This window comes from Seriola aureovittata, chromosome 5, assembly GCF_021018895.1.
Source record: "Seriola aureovittata isolate HTS-2021-v1 ecotype China chromosome 5, ASM2101889v1, whole genome shotgun sequence".
NCBI classification, from domain to species: Eukaryota; Metazoa; Chordata; class Actinopteri; order Carangiformes; family Carangidae; genus Seriola; species Seriola aureovittata.
The window spans coordinates 27,128,855-27,148,902 of record NC_079368.1 but is presented as its reverse complement, the minus strand read 5'-3'; the positions used below and the strand labels follow the sequence as shown (position 1 = coordinate 27,148,902).

General features: G+C 37.4%; 2 protein-coding genes across 2 annotated transcripts; one reads left to right on the top strand and one right to left on the bottom strand.

Annotated features, from left to right (window-relative positions):
* Window positions 1–779: 779 nt before the first annotated feature.
* elac1 (elaC ribonuclease Z 1) lies at window positions 780–4,457 on the top strand. The gene is made up of 5 exons (XM_056376842.1): window positions 780–1,030; window positions 1,580–1,786; window positions 1,996–2,054; window positions 2,459–2,669; window positions 3,211–4,457. Exons 1-5 carry the CDS (start codon window positions 874–876, stop codon window positions 3,681–3,683), a joined length of 1,107 nt encoding a protein of 368 aa, XP_056232817.1. The 5' UTR covers window positions 780–873; the 3' UTR covers window positions 3,684–4,457.
* Window positions 4,300–13,739, bottom strand: mier3b (mesoderm induction early response 1, family member 3 b). The gene is made up of 13 exons (XM_056376841.1): window positions 13,716–13,739; window positions 12,870–12,894; window positions 12,459–12,604; window positions 11,609–11,731; window positions 11,327–11,450; window positions 10,050–10,123; window positions 9,838–9,910; window positions 9,570–9,718; window positions 9,242–9,323; window positions 8,140–8,234; window positions 7,906–8,033; window positions 7,621–7,775; window positions 4,300–7,457 (listed from the first exon to the last, which is right to left on the bottom strand). Exons 1-13 carry the CDS (start codon window positions 13,722–13,724, stop codon window positions 6,982–6,984), a joined length of 1,659 nt encoding a protein of 552 aa, XP_056232816.1. The 5' UTR covers window positions 13,725–13,739; the 3' UTR covers window positions 4,300–6,981.
* Window positions 13,740–20,048: the final 6,309 nt, after the last annotated feature.

Sequence of the window (20,048 nt, the reverse complement as noted above, 5' to 3'; positions counted from 1 at the left end):
TCCGGAAAATGAAACCCAACTTATCTACTTGAACAAGAACTGAGGCCTTAACGTATCACAATATACGACAAACAAAATCATGTTGGCCAGAAGGGCTGAGAGAGAGAGGCCATCTTGAAAATCCCAGTTTAAATATGCTCCATTCTGGTGTTGTCAGTCAGGTAATCAGGAAGTACCTGAAAAAAACACAGGAAACAGGAACAGGCCAAAACAAAATAGAGTCATAAGGTCCATCACAATACTCTGACGTTTTTATGACTTTTTATGCCTTCTACACTATGTTGTTTTTATGACTTTTTATGCCTTACTATACTATGTTATTTTTATGACTTTTTATGCCTTACTATACTATGATGTTTTTATGACTTTTTATGCCTGACTATACTGTGATGTTTTTTGACCTTTTTATGCCTTCCTATACTATGACATTTTTATGACTTATTATGCCTTATTAGACCATGACTTTTTCTACATTTTTGTTTCTTACTATACTATGACGTTTTTATGATTTTTTATGCCTTACTATACTGTGATGTTTTTGCGCCTTCCTATACCTTTATTTTTTATTCCTCACTATACTATGACATTTTTATGCTTTACTATACCATAACGATTTTATGACTTACTATACTCTACATTCTATACTATACATTCTTATTAAAATTATCTATCCAAATCAAATTGCAACTGCAATGTACTGTAGATGTGTTTTAGTATAGAAATTTACGAGAAAACAAACTTGAATTGAACGCCTCACCGTCGCTCTTTTTACGTCATTAGAGCGTGACTGTTTACATCGAGCGTGGCATGATGCTTCAGAGTGATTGTCAGTTGTAGGAACTTTCCACCAGTTTTCCTGTAACTTTGGGGAGGATGACCATGGATATGACTTTCCTCGGGACCGGCTCGGCCTACCCGTCTCCTCACCGCGGTGCCTCGGCTCTGGTGCTGCGGACGGAGGGGGACTGCTGGCTGTTTGACTGCGGAGAGGGAACCCAAACGCAGCTGATGAGGAGCCCGCTCAGAGCCGGTGAGTCACTCAATGTAGCTTCTCGTGCAGCCTGCCACATTTAAACATTTTTAAAATAAAGTCTTTAAAGTACTTGAAAACATCTATAAACCACTTTAAATAAACGTGAATGAACTCTTCAAGCTTCTGTTATTGCCTCTACAATATCCACTTAATTTTAGGATAATTTCAGAATTTGTTTTATATAAGTTCAAACACATGAACAAGGTAAATAGAGTAATCAGAGTATTTGTAACTTTTGTAAGTATTCTGTAAATTTAAATTGCTTTTGCTATGATTTCTTGACCCTGAACTTTTTTGATTTCATGTGAATTTTTAACATTATGACATATTATTATATCATTGGCAAACAATATATGTCTGATCAGATAAGTGTAAGGCATTTTGGCCTTCTTTATTTGTTGTATTTTACATTAGTATGTATTTTACCACTTTAGTTTATTTAACTTTATTCAGGCATAATCAAGTCAGACAAATTTTCCCTTGCGCTCTCAACATTCCTATGATAACACCTGTAGGATGTAATAATATGTCATGTTTTCTACCCAGGTCGAATCACCAAGGTTTTCATATCCCACTTGCATGGAGATCACCTGTTTGGTCTGCCTGGTCTCCTTTGCACTGTGAGTCTCAACACCAACCCTGACCCACAGCAGAACCTCAACTGTGTGGACATCTATGGGCCTCGGGGGCTCCGGCACTTTCTCAGGGTTACACTTGGCCTCACAGGGTCTCAGCTGCTCTTCCCTTATGCAGGCAGGTCCAAAATATACAGTATATATTCAATTAAAAAATATACAATAGCTATATACCCTGAAAAGTAGACACCCTCTGGTTTAGTAGTAAGACAATTTAGCCTTCTTTATTTGCTATATTGTTTCCCAGTATTACCACCATTTAACTTTAACTTTTACTTTTTTACATTCTCTGCTCTGATCTGACCTATACTGTGCATGTTGCTGTAGTACATGAGCTGGAGCCCACCCCTGAACAGAGTCCGGAAGAGGGACAGCTCAGTCTGGAGGTATGTGACTGGTTGTGTGTTGTGAAAAAACATACTTCACCTCTCTTTATAGTGCAAAACACCATAAAGGCACTGGGCCAGTCTGTTGTTTTGTGATATATTGACTAGTAGCAGCCTCTTCTGGAATATGTCATTCTGATTATTGTTAATGATTCTAAATACTTTATAACTGCCTTTCTTTATAACTCCCCTCCAAAACAAGTAACTTTTTACTCAGCTTTTGTTTAAGCCCAAAACACCACACCCAACACAGCTCAAACAAGCCGGGATTTTGTTTCAGTTAATTTGATTTGTTAATAATTCTGACTGGTTATGAAACATTTGTTGTAAGCCCAAAGGAGATTTTCTTACCTATTTTGTGTTGTTTTGTGTTGTGTTTACTGATGGGAGTTTTCTCTCTTCAGATGACAGCAGAGTGTGGTCCTCCACACCCACAGGAGAGACCAGGCAGGACAATCTCCCTGGATGTCTCCAGTGACTGTTACGTCCTCTTTGAAGACAAGAAGTTTGTGGTCAAAGCCTTCAGGTTGTTCCACCGCATCCCTTCCTTTGGTTTTTGTATTCAGGAGCATGATCGTCCCGGAAGACTGAAAACTGAACTACTGAAGGAACTGGGTAAAAATAATTTTTTTTTTCTATTGGAATATTTGTATAAAAAGACAAAAAAGGAAAAATTCACAGCTGTTCAGTACCAGTTACATATTGGAGGTGGTTTGAGGTTGAGTTCAGAATCACCAGTCTGGTGAATTTATGTGGGATTTACAAAAAAAACATTTTACAGTATATGAGGCGCAGATCAGAAATGGTTCATTATATATATATATATATATATATATATTTATGGACATTATATCCATAGTTGTAATTTTGATTTTTTTTAAAAACCATCAATATAGTTTCCAAGCAGGTAATGTGGGAGAAAAGATTTTAACATACGAATGAAAAATATAAATTGTGTATATGTTTGGCATTGTATAGTAGTTTTATCAGTTGAGAACTGCATAGTTTTATTTAATTGACTTCATTCTAATTCTGTTGTAAAATAATTTGAAGGTCTTGTGTTTCAGGAGTCTAAATTTCACATACTACATAAGAAAAGTGTCCTCCAAATGGTACATGTGGATTAATGTGACTGGTCTCATTTTGTATCCCTCAGGGCTGAAACCGGGGCCTCTCTATGGCCGTCTCAAAGCTGGAGAGTCCGTAACTTTGGAGAGCGGGCGTGTTGTTCTCCCTAGTGAGGTCCTGGAAGAAACCATTCCAGGGAGGAAAGTCTGCATTTTAGGGGACTGTAGCTCAGTTCTGGGAGAAGGACCACTGAGTTTGTGCAACGGAGCGGACATTCTGGTTCATGAGGCGACTCTGGGGAACGAGCACCGGGAGAAAGCAGTGGACCACGGACACAGTACACCTGATATGGCAGCAGCGGTGGCTCGGGCTTGCTGTGTGCGGAAATTGGTGCTGTACCACTTCAGTCAGAGGTACAAACCCAGCTCCCTGTGGACGGAAGGAGATGAGGACAATGTCTCAGAGCTCAAGAGACAGGCTGAAGAAGCGCTACAGGACAGTGGTGTAGAAGTGACTCTGGCTGAAGACTTTCTGACTTTGCCAATTCCTCTGAGAAGGTAACAAGGTACCAAGGTACTGAAAAGGTAATGAAAAACCAGTTGTTAGCACTCAAAGGCAGACATTTTTACCATCCTGTGATTTTCAAATTACATATACAGAAAATACAGTTTCTTTTTCCACATTTAATGTTTTTGGCAATTTAAGATTTTTATTGCGCTTTTTATCAAAAAACCCTGAATTAGTCAAACATGACAAAATAAAAAATGTCAGCTTAAGGTTCACTTACTTGCTTGTTCTGGAGCTTTTGGCGATATCAGACACTTCCATCAGCAGCTGGAGTTTGCCTAGTTATCACGGAAGTGTAAATTCATATTATTGTTCATGTTGTCGTTTAAAAGTTAATCATGACAGGTTATTCTTGACCTTCAACAGCAGATGTACCGTCAAGCTCAACTTGTAAGCTATAGTATGGATGACATGCCTAAGCGAGAAGTCCTCCAACAAGATTTCAATTCAATTTAAATACTAGAAATCACAGTGAAATTGTATGAATAATTATGAGTCATTTCTGTCAGTAATGCATAACCACAATATAACTCAACACTGAAACCAAATCTTTCCATATGAATCAGCTTAACTCTTCTGTGTAATGATAAATAACAAACATGCGATCATCTCTGAACCTTTTCCAGAGCTTTATTTCTGGATCTGTACACAAGGTATTAAAGTACAACAGAAAATACAAAATAATGTTTAACAAAAGAAAAAAAAAAAAAACAACTCAATGCTTATGTACAATTCTTATAAACAATAAAGATAGCTTCTTGAACATTTCTCATAGTGAAGTTTTTGATTGTCTATATTTCTGGATATACATTTTTAAGTTTTGTAGGTTTTTATTCACAAAGGTGTTTTTGTTTTCATCAAAGGTGTCGAGTTTTCTTTTTCAAAACAACTGCTATAATTTTTTTTCCTTTTTAAACTTCAAAACACAATACAAAATATAAAATAAATTTGTTTAGTGCTTGCTTGCACACACAAGTCTCATACCAGAGATATCAATAAAATATCACATTTTTGAAAGTTCACAGGGTGGTGAAAAACCTACTTCTACTACTTAATGGCCTTTACATTCTGACAGTTTTTCTGAGTCTTTGTACAAACCACAGGTGAAATAAATATCACTGCACTGCTAAAGCTAGAAGAGCTTGGAGGACCTACTGCATTATGCACATTGCATTAAAAGAGAAACGAGCTCTCCACATACTTAGAGCAGCAGCCATCCCTTTACCATCAAGACAAATAGACGACGACATGTAAAGTTTTTTTTTGAGGAAAGAAAGATGATCGTCTTTTACACATGGCTGCAAGTTTCGAATGCAAAATTGCAACACTGAGTAATATCAATACGTCTTAGGGTAAAGCCGTTTTCAGTGGTACACTTGAGAAAGGAACACAGCTGGCATGCGTGGTTTCAGCTGTGTCCTGGTGTGTGGGTATCATGACTTTCCAAAGAGAAAAAAAGAAAATTCAAACACCAAGTCAACCGGTAAAATGCGAAACTCAAAATATCTGTACATATCTACAAATTATTGCCTTTTTGACAAGGAATCAAATTAAAACCTTTGTATCAACACAGATTCACAAGTGTAAGAGGTCAGTTAATAGACTTTTTAAAGGCTATTTGCTAATTATTTACATGAAACGCAGAAGTGAATATCTTCTCTGATGCTGGGCTTGGAAACTGAATTACTTGATCGAACTTAATGATTTAGAGGCATGAATCCCGTCTGTACATACATAATGGTGAAATACAAGATCTATGGACATGACAAAGATGAACCCCTGAAACAAACTAATTATTCATAGCACAATGCATAGATAAATTAAGTAAACACTACTACTGCATCCAATCAACTGACAATGACCCGCTAAACATTTTACAGTTCACAATTACGGACTCAAGTCAAGATGAAACAGCTCCATTTCTGCTACCACACTCCGAGAAATTGTCGACCAGATTATACAAGGCATTCTCTACTCAGTACAGGCTAGGCTGTGAGGTTGAACACAAAATCAGAGTGGCTTTAAATAAAGAGATAATACTGCTAGCTGGCTTACCTTAGCTTGCTAAGTGGTCTGAAAATGGCGCTACTTAATTTAGGAACATATTCTAACATCTACAACTATTAACTAAAGAACATATAGAGCTAAACTTGTCCAAGTGTAGCATGAGTGAAAGCTTAAAGCTTAAAGGATTAAACAAAATCTCACAAAAGGTAAAAGTATATGCAATAAATACATACTTTAGTGTGTCTCTTGATGTCTATTAAATGGCTATTAACCCAACCAATATCTTTGCAATATTGCTGCTATGGTTTGCTTGTCTGCCTGATAGCACAAAAAAGCAAGATTAAAAACAAAACAAAAAAACTTCAGATCTGTCAGTAAAATAAGTTGACTCCCATCATGTTACTCTGCAAACATATTCTTAATCACCCGTTTAAAAATGTAATAGAAAAAATGTGAATCAGGGACTATAATTTGGGTATGCTTAAATGCGATAAAAATGAACTGTTGCAAACATTCAAATGTTCCAGTTTGGCCACTTTGAACAGTTTAAAAGTAAACAAGCAGACAAACTACAGACAAGCTTCCACAGGAGAAAACTAAAAGAAAAGAACCAAATTGGAAGGCTTCAGCAGCTGAAGCCACCACTTCCTGGACTTCAAGCTAATCTCCATGCTAGTGTTGCTCTTCATACAATATCTAGCCAGGTTTATTTGAAGACAAATAAAACCATTTGCACTAGTCTGGTTACTGAAAAGTACCTGTAAACCAAACACTAATTAAAAAAAAAAAGAAAAGAAAAAGTACCACTTCAAATTACGAAAGACAGGCAACTAAATACTAACACTAACGGCAGAAAACTAAGCCAGTTTTGGCAGCTGAAAAGAATGGCAGGATAACATACGTTAGCTCCGAAGATGTTGTGTGTAGATGTAAGGGAGGAAGATACACAACTCTCCTACTGCAGCCTCTGGGCCCCACTGTACATGGACGTTACACATCTCAAGACCGCATAAAATAAAATAAATGGCTATATAAACTCTTGAGAGAAATCAAGATTTTAGTTCTATATGATAGACATCACTGATGTCATATTACACAAAAAATGAAAACAAAAAAGTATATTCATATACACACACACACACATATATATATATATATATATGTATATGTATATATATATATATATAATAGAATTTAAACAAATCAGATTCTCCAGTGAGGTCAGTCTTATGTACAAGTGGGATAAGGGATTTCAAAAGGGAAGAACAAGGGAAGAAGACGAAGATCACTCTGACTGAAGTGCTGCAGTGTGCTGTGTGTGGTGCCGTGCATGTGCTCCCAGAAATCCATTGGGCTCGCCACTGCCAGCCAAGCTCCCAAAGTCTGTGACAGACACTGCCATTTTGGCGCCAGTAATTCGGTGGTGGTGTGTTGTTGTCCTTCGTGCTTCGAAGTCCACTCCAAGGTTACCCACAGACACATCATTGATAAAGGAGTCAGGCAGTGCCATCTTGAGTCTCTTGGAGGGCCGCTCGCAGTCCTTGTTGACACACACTCCCCCTAGCTGGCCCAGGTCAGAGTGGTAGAAGCCGGCGTCGAGCATGTTGAGGCAGTCGGGGTCTGCACCGTTGGAAGGGAACCCAAGCGATTCGTCATGGTTTAGGGACCCACGATGGAGGCTTTCCAGTGGAGGAAAGCTGTAGGAGTCGAGGCAACTAACCTCTGCGGGGCTGCACACTGTGGCTACACTGTTACTCAAAGCTGCAAGGAGACAGGAAACTCAATTAACATGAGTAACTGAGACTCAGAAAAAAACATTGATTGACAAATGATAAAAAAATAAATGCAATAGTTATCTATGATGTTATCAAGTATTTTTATCCTAAGTTTTTCCATAGTTGCAAAACTTGGTCCCATTACTAACCTGTGAGGTCACTGGCAGTGATGGAGTTGAGGAGGCTGAGCTGTTGGTCTGTAGTAGTCTCCAGCCTTCCTCCTCCACCTGCTCCTGAACACACAGAGGAGGAACTGTCCACTGCCAGTCCCTCTGCCTCATCCACCAGCCTGTCCATCAGGTCACTGAACACAAAGAAACACGTTTAATTGCAAGTGGATTTGTTTCTTCCAAATGAAGTGCTCATTGTATTAAACATAAGCTAAAACACAAAAGGAATGCAAACAGATAAGGTAAATCTTCACTGCCACTTACGTTACACCAGGATAGCTGCTGTATTTTTTCTTCCCAAACCGATTCTGCTGCACAAAGAAGTCAAAGCGCTCTGACTTCTTCCACATATAATAAAATGCCACACATTCTGCTACCGTTCGTGTTGTGACCTGAGGAGAAAAAAGTCATTAAAAGGAATGAGAAACTTTCACAGCTTTATATGTATCTATATGCATCTTTCCATGTCTGTTCAAGAAATCATGTAATAAGACTCACTTTGTGTTTCTGTATGAGGTGAAAGTTTTTGTCATACATCTGTAGTGCATGTTCAAAGTTCTTGCATTCTTCTTCTGACCACGGAGGTGATTTTTCTGCAATGAAACCAGAAAAAACATTTATATATTGTTGGTGCAATCAAGTGATCTATGTGTAAACAAAAGGATGAACCCACCAATCAACTAAATCTTTTCATGACCGCCAAATTGACTGAGAGGTCTTTGACCACCTGATTCTAATTGATTTATCCTTACTGTGGGATTGTTACAAGGGGGATTATACAGTCTCCCAGTACGATGAGACATTCATGCTGATATAGAAACTTCACCGAATCTGATTTACAGTTTAGACTGCAGTCACATTGCCATGAACCTATTATGTATCAGATTCAGATATGAATATTAATGTGATCCAAATAAGAATAGAAATAAGAAATTACTCCATGAGACTTCATTTTAAAAATGGGATTGTTGTCAGTCACATTTAACTTCCTTTCTGAATTCAAATATTAATTTACAAATGTATTTTACTTGGATTTAATTATTTTTCCTCTTTCCTTAAGGTGTTCTTTAAAAGATGTGTCATGAAAATCTTTTGTACTTAATATAAAAATCCTGACTTCCTCCATCTGCCTGCTCATATGCAAGCGAAAAATTCTGAAAACTAATAACTGGATGGGCCCGACGCTTCCTGTGGACATTCTTGATCCAACAGAAGAATAACTATTGATTTTTGAAAAACCTCATAAACTTCATCCAGCAGCTATGTTGTCATCTACCTAGTAAAATGTTGACTGTCAAGTAAAGCAAATTACACCTAGATGGAAGTCTATATTCTGTTCATTCTGTTATATCACAACTGTATTAATGCCATAGGACCCTTGAAAATGTTATACTCTGTGATTACAGGTAGTCTGCTCTCCAATTATCCCATCAGAGAATCATATTTGGCAATTTCTGTTGTGTTGAAGCCATTATTGTTCTTTTTGATAGGGCTGGCAGCCCACAGTATTAACTGTGATCAAAGTACCAAGGACATTTGCCTCATGTCAGAAATGACAGTTTCACACAGCAGGCATGTAGGACCTGTTTCCTTTGCTTACCTTTTGAAGACTTTACATGGCTGCAGTATCTCTCTAGTGCTTCACGGGTGTTGTAGTTGCACTTGACAAGCTCATGCAAAGCCTATGTGGAAAGAGTGGAGTGGTCAAAAATGGAATATTGTCAAAAGTTAATAACATGTACCTTAAAAACAAATAATCTGAAGAACTCAGAAATAATGTTAAGAATTCAAAGTTAAATTGATACAAGATGTCGTAAAAAATAATTAAAAAAATATACATTGACTGCATAAGCTCACACACATTGTTGATATCACACTCATCACTGTGTTAATACATGAACGGTTTGATAAATAAAGACATGACTGACCTGCTCATTGTCTCGAACATGCATCCCTGGTTTGTCACATCCTGTCTTTTCATCCGTGGTCCGTGACAATACTTCTGACAGAAAACTCCTCACCTTGTTTTCTGGCAATGTACCTGGGCTCCATAATAACTCATCTTCATCTTCATACACTGCATAAAAAAGTACATTACAGAAAGATTAGTCACTTTGTGTATCTCGTCTTTGCTTGTATGGATAGAAACGTTGCAAAAAAAGTAAAGAACATTTTAGGCACACATGCGCTAGTCACCTTTCTCCCCATCTTTGTAGTGACAGAGGCAAGAAGGAACCTCTGCTTGGTACTGTGTTCCCACCATTATTTCCTTTATTAAAAAAAAAATTAAGAAGAATGCAGACCATGTTTTAAACCAAGAAAAAAAAATAGTACAGATTCAGCTTAATATATGAAGTAAACTTAATGTGTTTACTTAAAGTGTTCCAAAAATTAGATGTGTCATTTACCTTTCTAGAGTCCTCTGGGCTTGGGCCATCTTCATCACACTCTGACTCTTTATCGCCATCGGAGATGGCGTTGGCTGACAAGATAAACAACAACAACAGGTAAATACCTTGACACACAATGAATTCCAGTAGTGTGCCTCAGGCTGGGTGCTATGGCCTGATGCTTTAAAGTTTTCCTCCAGGCACATTTTAAACTATGTAAAATTGCTCTGATTAATAGTTTGTTTAACATAGTAAAAACTAAAAGAAAAAAACCCTGAAAAGGGGCTGGAAGCACATCTACGCTTACAATGCGAATCAGGATGGTTAGTTTAGGAAAGAATGGAGAGATTCAGCCACGTAACAAACGTATCAGAATGGTAAGCGTAGTTAACATAATTTATTTGTTTATGTTGTTTGTAACTTGTAACTGACAGTGTTCTTGGCTGTGCTAATGCAAACTTTCGCTCTCGGTACTGAGAGGTTTCGGGTTTCTTATGGCCACCCCCCATCCCGGCAAATTGACAGGATTGGATTTTTTATAACGTCATTGGTACAGTACGGTTCTTGCTTATTTCACTCATGATACGTCTTGTATCATATATATATATACACACACACACACACACACACACACACACACACACACACACACACACATATACACCATGTGGACATGGTAACAACATTTAAACAACATTTAAAATTTGATTTTCGTAAGAGGGGGTCTTTAACTATCAAATTTGATACTGTAATAAGTGGTCTTGCCATTGCCTGTACTGCAATAAAAATGCACATGAATACACTTACATCTCTCACTTATATATGGCGCAACAAAGTCAGCATAGTAAAATTTGATGTAGCACTAAGTAGGGATCGTCAACTTAAAAAAAAAAAGTATCAGACCTAATCTTGCTCATCTCGGTTAATGCGGTTATTACTTGTGCATGCTTAGGGTGCATTCATTAATTGCCCCTTGTTCATTCACCTCCCTCCGCCCTGTCCAACTAACGTTAGTCCATGTTCACTCAATACGGATGACACGAGTGCAAACACTAAGCCTCAACCCAAATATCTTATACCTAAAAAGAATTCCATGTCTGTCATTTGGGCACATTTTGGCTTTAGTTAAGACAACACTGAAACACAAAATACGATCACATGTTACTAATTCTAATATTTGTATTCATGTCTTGAATCTTGAGTAATTTTTCTTATTTTTTAATTAGGTACTGCCTTACAAGATTTAAACCTGCACAGCTACAGAACATTTTTAGAATGTGTAACCTATCACTTACATCGAAGTGTTCTTGGAAAGAAATCGGTGGCCTCATGGGAGGTGACTGAAGGGGTAAGATCATCAGCTGAGGACTGGGTCTCCTCCTCATAGTCTCCAGACAGCAGGTCTTTAGCTATTTCCTCCTAGGGAGAGAGAGTAATATCCACTGTATGAGACAGACCAAGGGTGAGCAATAGAATATCCAAATTAGATATTGAGGATAAATGCATTTACTTCTCATAATTTCAACCAAATCTATTTATTGACCATATATCATCACATCACAGTAGCAGATATTTACCTTGTCCAAAGTCATGTCAGGCAGCTCATCAGTAAGGTCTCCAGAGGAGCTGTCTATACTGGAGCCTGCTGAGGCCTCATAGCGATAGATGGCCAATAATTCTTCCAAAGGCATATTTCCCTCCTGTTGGGGGTGAGGGGCAAACTTAGTACTTCATAAATTAAGTAAACTTATGCATTTCCCCTTTCCCATCTAAATTACAATACAACATTCAGATTGGAAAAAAATGTACACATTTCACCTAATTGTTGCTCTGTAGGTATAGAACTGCTCAGACTTCTTTCAACAGAACAACAATTTTTATTTGTTGTTGTTTTTTTAATCTAATCTCAGTTACGACATAGTGATTTATCTAGTTTTATTTTTTTTAAGGAGCTTGAAACTAGAGTGTATAGCTATTGTAAATTCTCGACTCCTGTCCCTAATTGGGCTTTAAGTGTATAATGTAATTAAAACAGTCAATAACAAAAACAACACAAAACAGGCAACAAACTTCCACCAGCAGACAACTTTTGAGTGCCACTAACAGAATGGATGTGTATTTAAACTTGTTAAACCTTGATTAATTTTAGCATCTGCAGCAATGAATCAGGCAGCTTCCCCTTATCATAATAGAGGTTGCACCAGCAATTGTAATAGTCTTACAATATTAAACCTTTTTTTCCCAGTGACACCACAACATCAATATTTACAGCCTTACTGCACTAAGAAGATGGTGCTCTCTTCCACATTAATGATACATGCATCACTTTTACATGCACAAATACTGATTTGATTACTTAAAATCATACTCATTACATTTACACAGGTAAATCATGTTTTGTGGGATTTTGTGCATTTAGTGGCTCACCTTTTCCAGATCTGCAATCTCAGAGCTGAAATTCCTCCCTCCATCCAGAGACTCTTCCTCCTCCAAAGTCCTCTCATCATCATACTCATGAACTAACATTTCTGCTGTTGGATCAAAGTCATGGTCCTCTGATGATAAAGAGCCAACTGAGTAAAAAGAGAGAAAAAAGAATCATGAATGTCTCTGTCTTATTACACAAATGAGAAATAAAAATTATAAATTCAATTACTATGTTACAATTACATTTAGTCATTTTCACAAAAAAGATGCATTGTACTATGTGCAAAGAATATAATGTCATCCTGACATTGCTGCAATGCAAAATTACTTCAATAAAATACAAATAAAGTTAACTAAGTACGTTTTAAAGTGTAGATACTTCTATTAAGTTTATGGGGGAGGCTTTCTTACCTGGACTTGAACTCCCTAGGGAAGCCTGTAAAAGAACAAAACCAAAGCATTAATGAATGCAATAGTTGAACCATGGGTCCAACTGTAATGGAGACGCTTTAACATGGGATATCAAAATCAGGCAAAGTTAGAGAAATGCTTTCATGGGACTGCATAATGACCACAGAAAATAGTTGGGCAGGATTTACCGCTAACGTTACCTGAAATAGGTAGCTAATATGTTAGTCGCGAATGAACGCTACATGTTGAGGACAACTGTAAACAAAATGTAGTTTTAAACCGTGGGATTAAAATGTTTCCTTTCGTTTCAATAGGAGTAAAATATATATTTACAGGGAGACTGTAGGGTTTATGCAGAGTCGGCTCCTGTAACAGTTAGCTAGCCACCAAGCTAACCCTACTGTTAACGTTATCCATCGAAAAATGTAAACACTAATTTCGTTTGCGCGGCATTGCAATCGATAGAGTTGGATTATCTTTACGATATAGGTGTCGCTTATTAAGACAAAATAGAAAAAATAAAAATCAATTCATCACAAACACGGTATAATCTATTATTTCCTTTAACCAGCAAGCTAACGTTAAATTTACGTTATCAATTTACACAGCCGCTACACCAAAGCAGCTGAGAGAGCGAAGGCGCAGCGGCCTTGTAGTGAAGGATCAGTCCAGACATTCAAGCATATTTTAGAAGAATAAAAATAACATTTATGACACGAAACACGCTATACAGCAGGCAAAAAGCATTGTTTCTTCAATCGATAATATAAAAACGAAAAATACAACACACAAATTTTAAAAATATCGATTTAAGATCGATTGCTTCTCCCCTGTTTTCCCTCTTACCTCCGCCATATTGGTACCTTTAGCTAATGGGCTCGATCTAGCGCAGTACCCGGATCAGCGCTCTGAGCCAATCAGAGATCCAGGTGACCGTTCTAGTCGTGACGCCGTTCAAACCAACCATCCGACTAACAGTACTCATTAATACACGGCAAATCTACGGTGTGAAAATAAAAAAATATACAAATGTAACGATAAAATCACCAGTACATATACAATATGTATCAGTAGCATGGCGTTAAGTGGACATTTCGCCAGAACATTCCTAGGAACATCCCAGCGGATTTCATGTTCTTCCCAATACTGTTTATCGCAGCGGTCGTAGCTGTAGTATTTTTAATTTTTTAATTTTTTTATTTTACAGCTCTGTATTTCCACCATTAACATTTTTGTCACTATATGTTAGAACCTGTAATCGTGGTCCCACTGCCTTTAAATGGAGGTAGTGTGGGCTTTTAGTTGTATCTTATCATAGGTGAGCAATGTGTTGTATTATTTTGTTTTGGCTGGTCCATAATACTAATATTAATACTAATACCCAATACTAATAGTCCTACTATAATACTGAAGTTTATTTTAAGAAAAGTAATATGAATGACAAATCACCTATGGAGCAGAAAAAAATAACCAGATCTGTATGTTTTTTATATATGCTTTTTTTCATTCATGTTTCACTCATCGGAATACATTTTATTATTTGATAGTCCAGACGACACGTCAAAATTTTAGATCTCTCACAAATGTGCCAATGAAGCTACAGGTCATCAGTCTTGTTTGAACACTGTAGCCTTAAGATTTTCTCAAATTTTTGTAAAAGCAGTTTTGTTTTATTCAAATGTAAACACATTTATAAACTGGTTGCTCTAATGACCAAAACAGTACTGGTTAATCGATTATTGAATGAACTAATTAGTTAGAAATATATTGCATTGGGTTGTGGGGAATTAAAACTTTTTCTAAATGTTTCTGTTGACTCACCGTTTTTCTTGCTGTTTATTTCTGCCGGGAACGCTGTTGGCTTACAGCATTTCTCCATCTGTGGTCCAAGCTAAATTGCATACATTAATAATAAGCCTAACCCACTAGTGAGTAACTCATACAATAATACTTCATGTCCAAAAATCTGAACTATCCCTTTAAGGCAAGGGTTGAATTTTAACAAACAATAATTCTGACTGAGTACTCAAACATTTAAGTTTTGTAATATTTTTCAGAAATAAATGTGAGAATGAAATATTTTGAAGACTCGAAACTAATTATCCAGTTTATAGTACAGGCCACCAGAGGGCAAAAGAACACTTCAAAAGTATGGCTACTCACACCACTGACATCTGCACTTCTCGATCCCTTCCTGTTTTGGATGACTGTGTAACCTCTTGTCATATTTGATCATATAGCTACATGGGAAAACAGGTTGACAGCTTGTGCACATAGTAAATAAAGTGAAGATGGGATTAAAGCCCAGTTGCAGTGGATGTTGCTGTTGCTGTAAAGGAAAAATAAAACAACCTTAATGACCTAACTTATTGTTTGGTTGAATATCAGGCCAGTTTTCCAGTGTTTCACTGGAAAAGGAGGGGAATGTTACTACTAGTTCAAGGCAGGTCCTGCAATAGCTGCTACTTTCAAGAGATTAGCAGATGTTTGTGCACAAGGTGCTGGTGATAAATTGTTTCCTGGCTCATGCAGATGCTGGGAAGTGGGCGTCCTTCCTGCATCATAACCAAAACTGTTATCCATGTGTTTTGCCTGTGTCAATGGGTCACATTTGTTTTGAACTTGTGCTGTGAATAAAGTTTAATGTGTGACAGGCAGGTGGAGATTTTTCTTTGTGTAGGGAGCATCATTGTGGTTTGTCTTTATATATATGTTTCTTTATGTTCCATTTGGACACACAGCTGGAATGCAAAAACTAAGTTGAGACCTCTAGTCAATGCTAGAATGATGTTTTATTTATTGTGTTTATGTTTCCATTTATTGGACCTTACAATGCAAATTCACGTTAGATGCCTGTTGTTGTACTGTACTGCCACATTTGGTGAGTCATAATGTAAAAGTTTGTTATGTTTGACAAAAAAACTCATACTTACACAGACGCATATACACAATCAACATCCAAAAACAACCACACCAATGTATACATTGACATACACATGCAGGAGGAAGATGCAAGTGGTACTGTTGAATCTATAAGCGCATCTTGCATAAACACATCTTCACCTTGTGATGTGGACTAGACAGAACATACAGTATAAATACAACCATGCTGACTCATGGGTTGCATGTGGTGGGTGTCAAACTCCTCAGTTAAACTACAGCAAAGAGTCACGGGCTATTGTTGTTTACATAGTGGCCCCGTTTAATTTTCCATTGGGATCTTTTTTCTTTTTTTTTTTAACTTGTCACTGCATGTAAACACTTCTGTGTTTGGAAAACAGATTCCCCCGTAAGGTGTAGGAAGGGCAGCGTGGGCTTCCTTTAGAGGACTGTGCAAACAAATGAGTCACTATGTTCAGACAGCTCAGAAGCACATCCCTCTCCTGGCCACATCTGTTCACTTCTTACTGATCATAATAAGGACCCTAAACTGGACCAGATAAAGTAAAACAACTCTTTCAAGCACATTCAATAAAGACTTTTTATATCTAAGTCGAATGGTTGTCCCAACAAGAGAATTAGTTCTTCTTTTTATTGTCCTCCTTCTTATCAATAGTAGTAGTGGTACCCTTATACTGTTTGTGTTTCCCTCTGCGAAGGTGGCTATGTTTTTGTGTACAAGTGACGTAAAATAAGAGTAACCATTTCTATCTCTCTCTTCCCTCCTTTCTCTGTGGCTAATTTATGATTACCATAATCATTTGAAAGCCCATTTGAAGCCTACGTTTACAGAACAATGTAGTCAGGAAGACGTGGGTCCTCACCTAATGAGTGAAACTGTCAGGTCAACAAGTTATCCTCTGACGCAGATTATGGAGAGGCGGGTGACAAAGGGTCAAAATCCATTGTTACGGTCTAAAACGGATGCTGCTGATTAACACTGGCCCACACCTACACTGGTTTTTACAATTGTCCAGCAACTGCCCACTCAGCTGATGTGGCATTAGAGGGACTGCAGACCAGAAAAAAAAATGATTGTAATAATAACAACTTCCTCATAATCATCAATTATATTTCAGGCCAAATCGACACATCAGTTGCATATTTATTGATCATAGTTTGTGTGATACATCACTGGAGGAACTACAAGTCTAAAACATTTAGTTTTGTCGATATTTGTACTTGATGTGTCAGAACATTCAAAAGATTTAACCCTGCTTCACTGCACATATACGGAGGCGGGAACTGAGTCACATTGTTGTGAGGACCCTTGCTGGAAAACACTTTTCAGTATCAGGGCATTCAGTCTTTTTTTACACACCAAGACTGGATAATGAGAAATATTGAGAGTACTAACACGAAGATGAACTTCTGATAATGCCTCAAGCTAAACATCTGCTAAAAAAATGTACATATGCAACAACAATCACATTAGTGAACTTTATTGCACACTCACAAGACAGGTATCTAGTCTTATGAAAATTTAGGGGAACCCCCACACACATAAAAGCACAAAATGTCAACACAAAATGTATTAAAGAAGCAGCTATGTTTAGTCAAACCTTTTTCAGTCAATGGATCTACTGTAAAAATACGTAAGTTTTTTTTATTTTATTTCTTAAGGATTTAAACAAAACATGGCAAACTCTGTGCAACATATCTTAGTGCATCGTTAGTTAGTATATATATAACCTAGTGTATTTACACTGCCCCTTTATAGAATCAGCATTGTGGAATTATTCACTATACACTCAGTTGTAGGTTTATTAGGAACACCTAGCTAAAACTAATGGAGTCTGCAATAACTCCCACCTTCATGAAGGTTATAATGTTCGTTTTTTTGTTGAAACTATGTGAAAGAAGTGTTGATTAAACTGTGCTATCATTTGATGGATGTAGTTTGTGGTGTGTGCTGTTGATTGGAAGGTGGGATTCACTGCAGCCTTGTTGTATTAGACTGCTTGGTTTACAACTGAGTGTACATACAAAAACAAGTTGATGTAGTTCCTTTATAAAGTATATACAAACCACCAGGTGGCAATGTGTGACAGTGTTGGGTTCCTCATGACTCAGCTTTAGCATTTTCCATGTCATCTCTACTCCAAACACCTCCCTCAGTCAGTTTGCAACAATGACTATAAGAACACCATCCGCCTGTTGTGTTGATGTTCTTGGGTGAATCACGTAAAACTCCAACATGTGCAATGACATAGATTCATGTGTGTTTATAAGGACAGTATTTATCCCCATCCGCAGCTCAATAAACAGTAAGCAGCTGCAGGGTAAGTCCTACAGAGTCAACAAACCTTTCTGAGGGACTTAACCATTTCGGAGTTTATATTACTGATGAGTAATATAAACATGATGTTGTGCTTTCTGTAGGATAGTGCAATTTCCATAAAATCGTGGAAAATTGATTGCACATATCTACTTTTATATTACACTTAACATATAGTGGCTGGAGATGCATGTAAAAAAAACTGGCAGCTGCAAAGTAAATTCAGCTTAAGCAACAATCCTGCACAATCTCTGTGAGAATAAATCCAGTTTTAGGTTTACATTGTCGATGAGCAACAAATACAAGCTGCTAAGGGAAATGGGAATTTCAGTAAATGCTTGAGAGCTACTGCAATGCATCTAGGCAACAAAGGAAGACTGATGGATAGGGATTTTGCATGACAAGTCTATGCAACATTTGCAGCATTAAATCACACCATCAAAACATTAGCAGATCTTAGCAGTACAAGTCACAGCACATACATCAGCAAACAGCACATTGCAGTAAAACAATCTGTTAGAAATGAAGGTAAGTCGGGGCATGTTTAAAGTTAGCTCTTTGTTGCACGCACTCCTCACACCGACCTCCAACATTAGCGTGTTTACTGTAAGATACTGTGAGAAGAAGGAAATACTATCGCACAATAAATTATTGTGTGTTTCGTAACATCCTTGACACACTGTAATCCTTTAGCAAATATATTGTGTTGCACATATTGCCTGATTTGTGCAGTGACATTTAAAGCCATGTCATTGTGCATTACACATGAGTGTGTTACCGTCAGAAAACAGGTATTGAAGCCGGTTGCTCCTCTTTTGGGTCCCTGAATGTTTGGTGATTTATTCTTAGGCATAAAACTGAGTCAGTACTGCTGTAATATAAAAACATGCATCATGCTCTCCAAGATTTGAAGATGTTTATTTCAGCCTTTAAAAGCTCAGGCTGCAACCTCAACCATCTGACATATTTAAAAATGTGAGGTGCAGCACAAAAATCAGCTCATTAAAATGTTCTTTTTGACTAACCCTTTCCCTCTATCTCACATTTGTCTCCAAAATAAACTAAAACATTTTGATTGTTTTGTGTAAAAATAGAATGCTAAGTGAAATCACCAAAAGACTGATTTGTCTAAATTTAAATGCACCAATTCAGTCTCTGAAGAGGTTTTTCTGACGTAGGCCTATTAAGGACACAGCAGTAGGTACATACATGGACTCTATTACTGTAACAGCTGCAGTGGAAGTGTAATTCTCCATGAGGAGGATACTATGGAAATCGAAATTGATTTTGAAGTACCGTTAAAAGCCTATCTCTACAAATGTATGTCAGAGATGCTGCAGTTTTGCTCAGTATGGCTCTTTTATTTATTTTTTTAAAATGCGTGATCAAATAATACAACTGCAGAAATGCCGTTTTTATACCAATGGAAAATTTTCAAATCAAAAAGTATTTGCATGGTCCGTTGAATCCATTGCCTATGTGACCCTGATCATCCTGCAAAGGAAACCAGGAAACCTTTAGAGAGATGAGGTCACCTCCACTGAAGTGTTCTCAGAAGGAGGACAATGTCTCCTTACTCTAATTGGCTCTTAAGTCTGCCTTGCCCTTGCTAAACACCTAAACCATTACTCAGCTTTTGTTTCAGTGCAAAGATGGACTGCAGCATTGCGTTTTTGTGATTATATCTGAATATTTTCTGTTTTCAATATAAGTGGGCCAATGATACTGTTGTCTGTGGTGTAAGAGAGCATATGGACATGCTCAGTTTAAAGAGAGGTTATAAAGGGCATTAGTTATTAGGGCTTACATCTTTTAAAGGGATCCAGTGTTGCTTCAATCTTATATATTCAGAAAAGTAGTTGGTCTAGCAGCTGCAGACTCTGGCCTCCATTATAGAACTGTTAGGTCGTGGCTATCAGGGATGGATGGCACATAACATGAAAATGCACTGTGCATCTGGT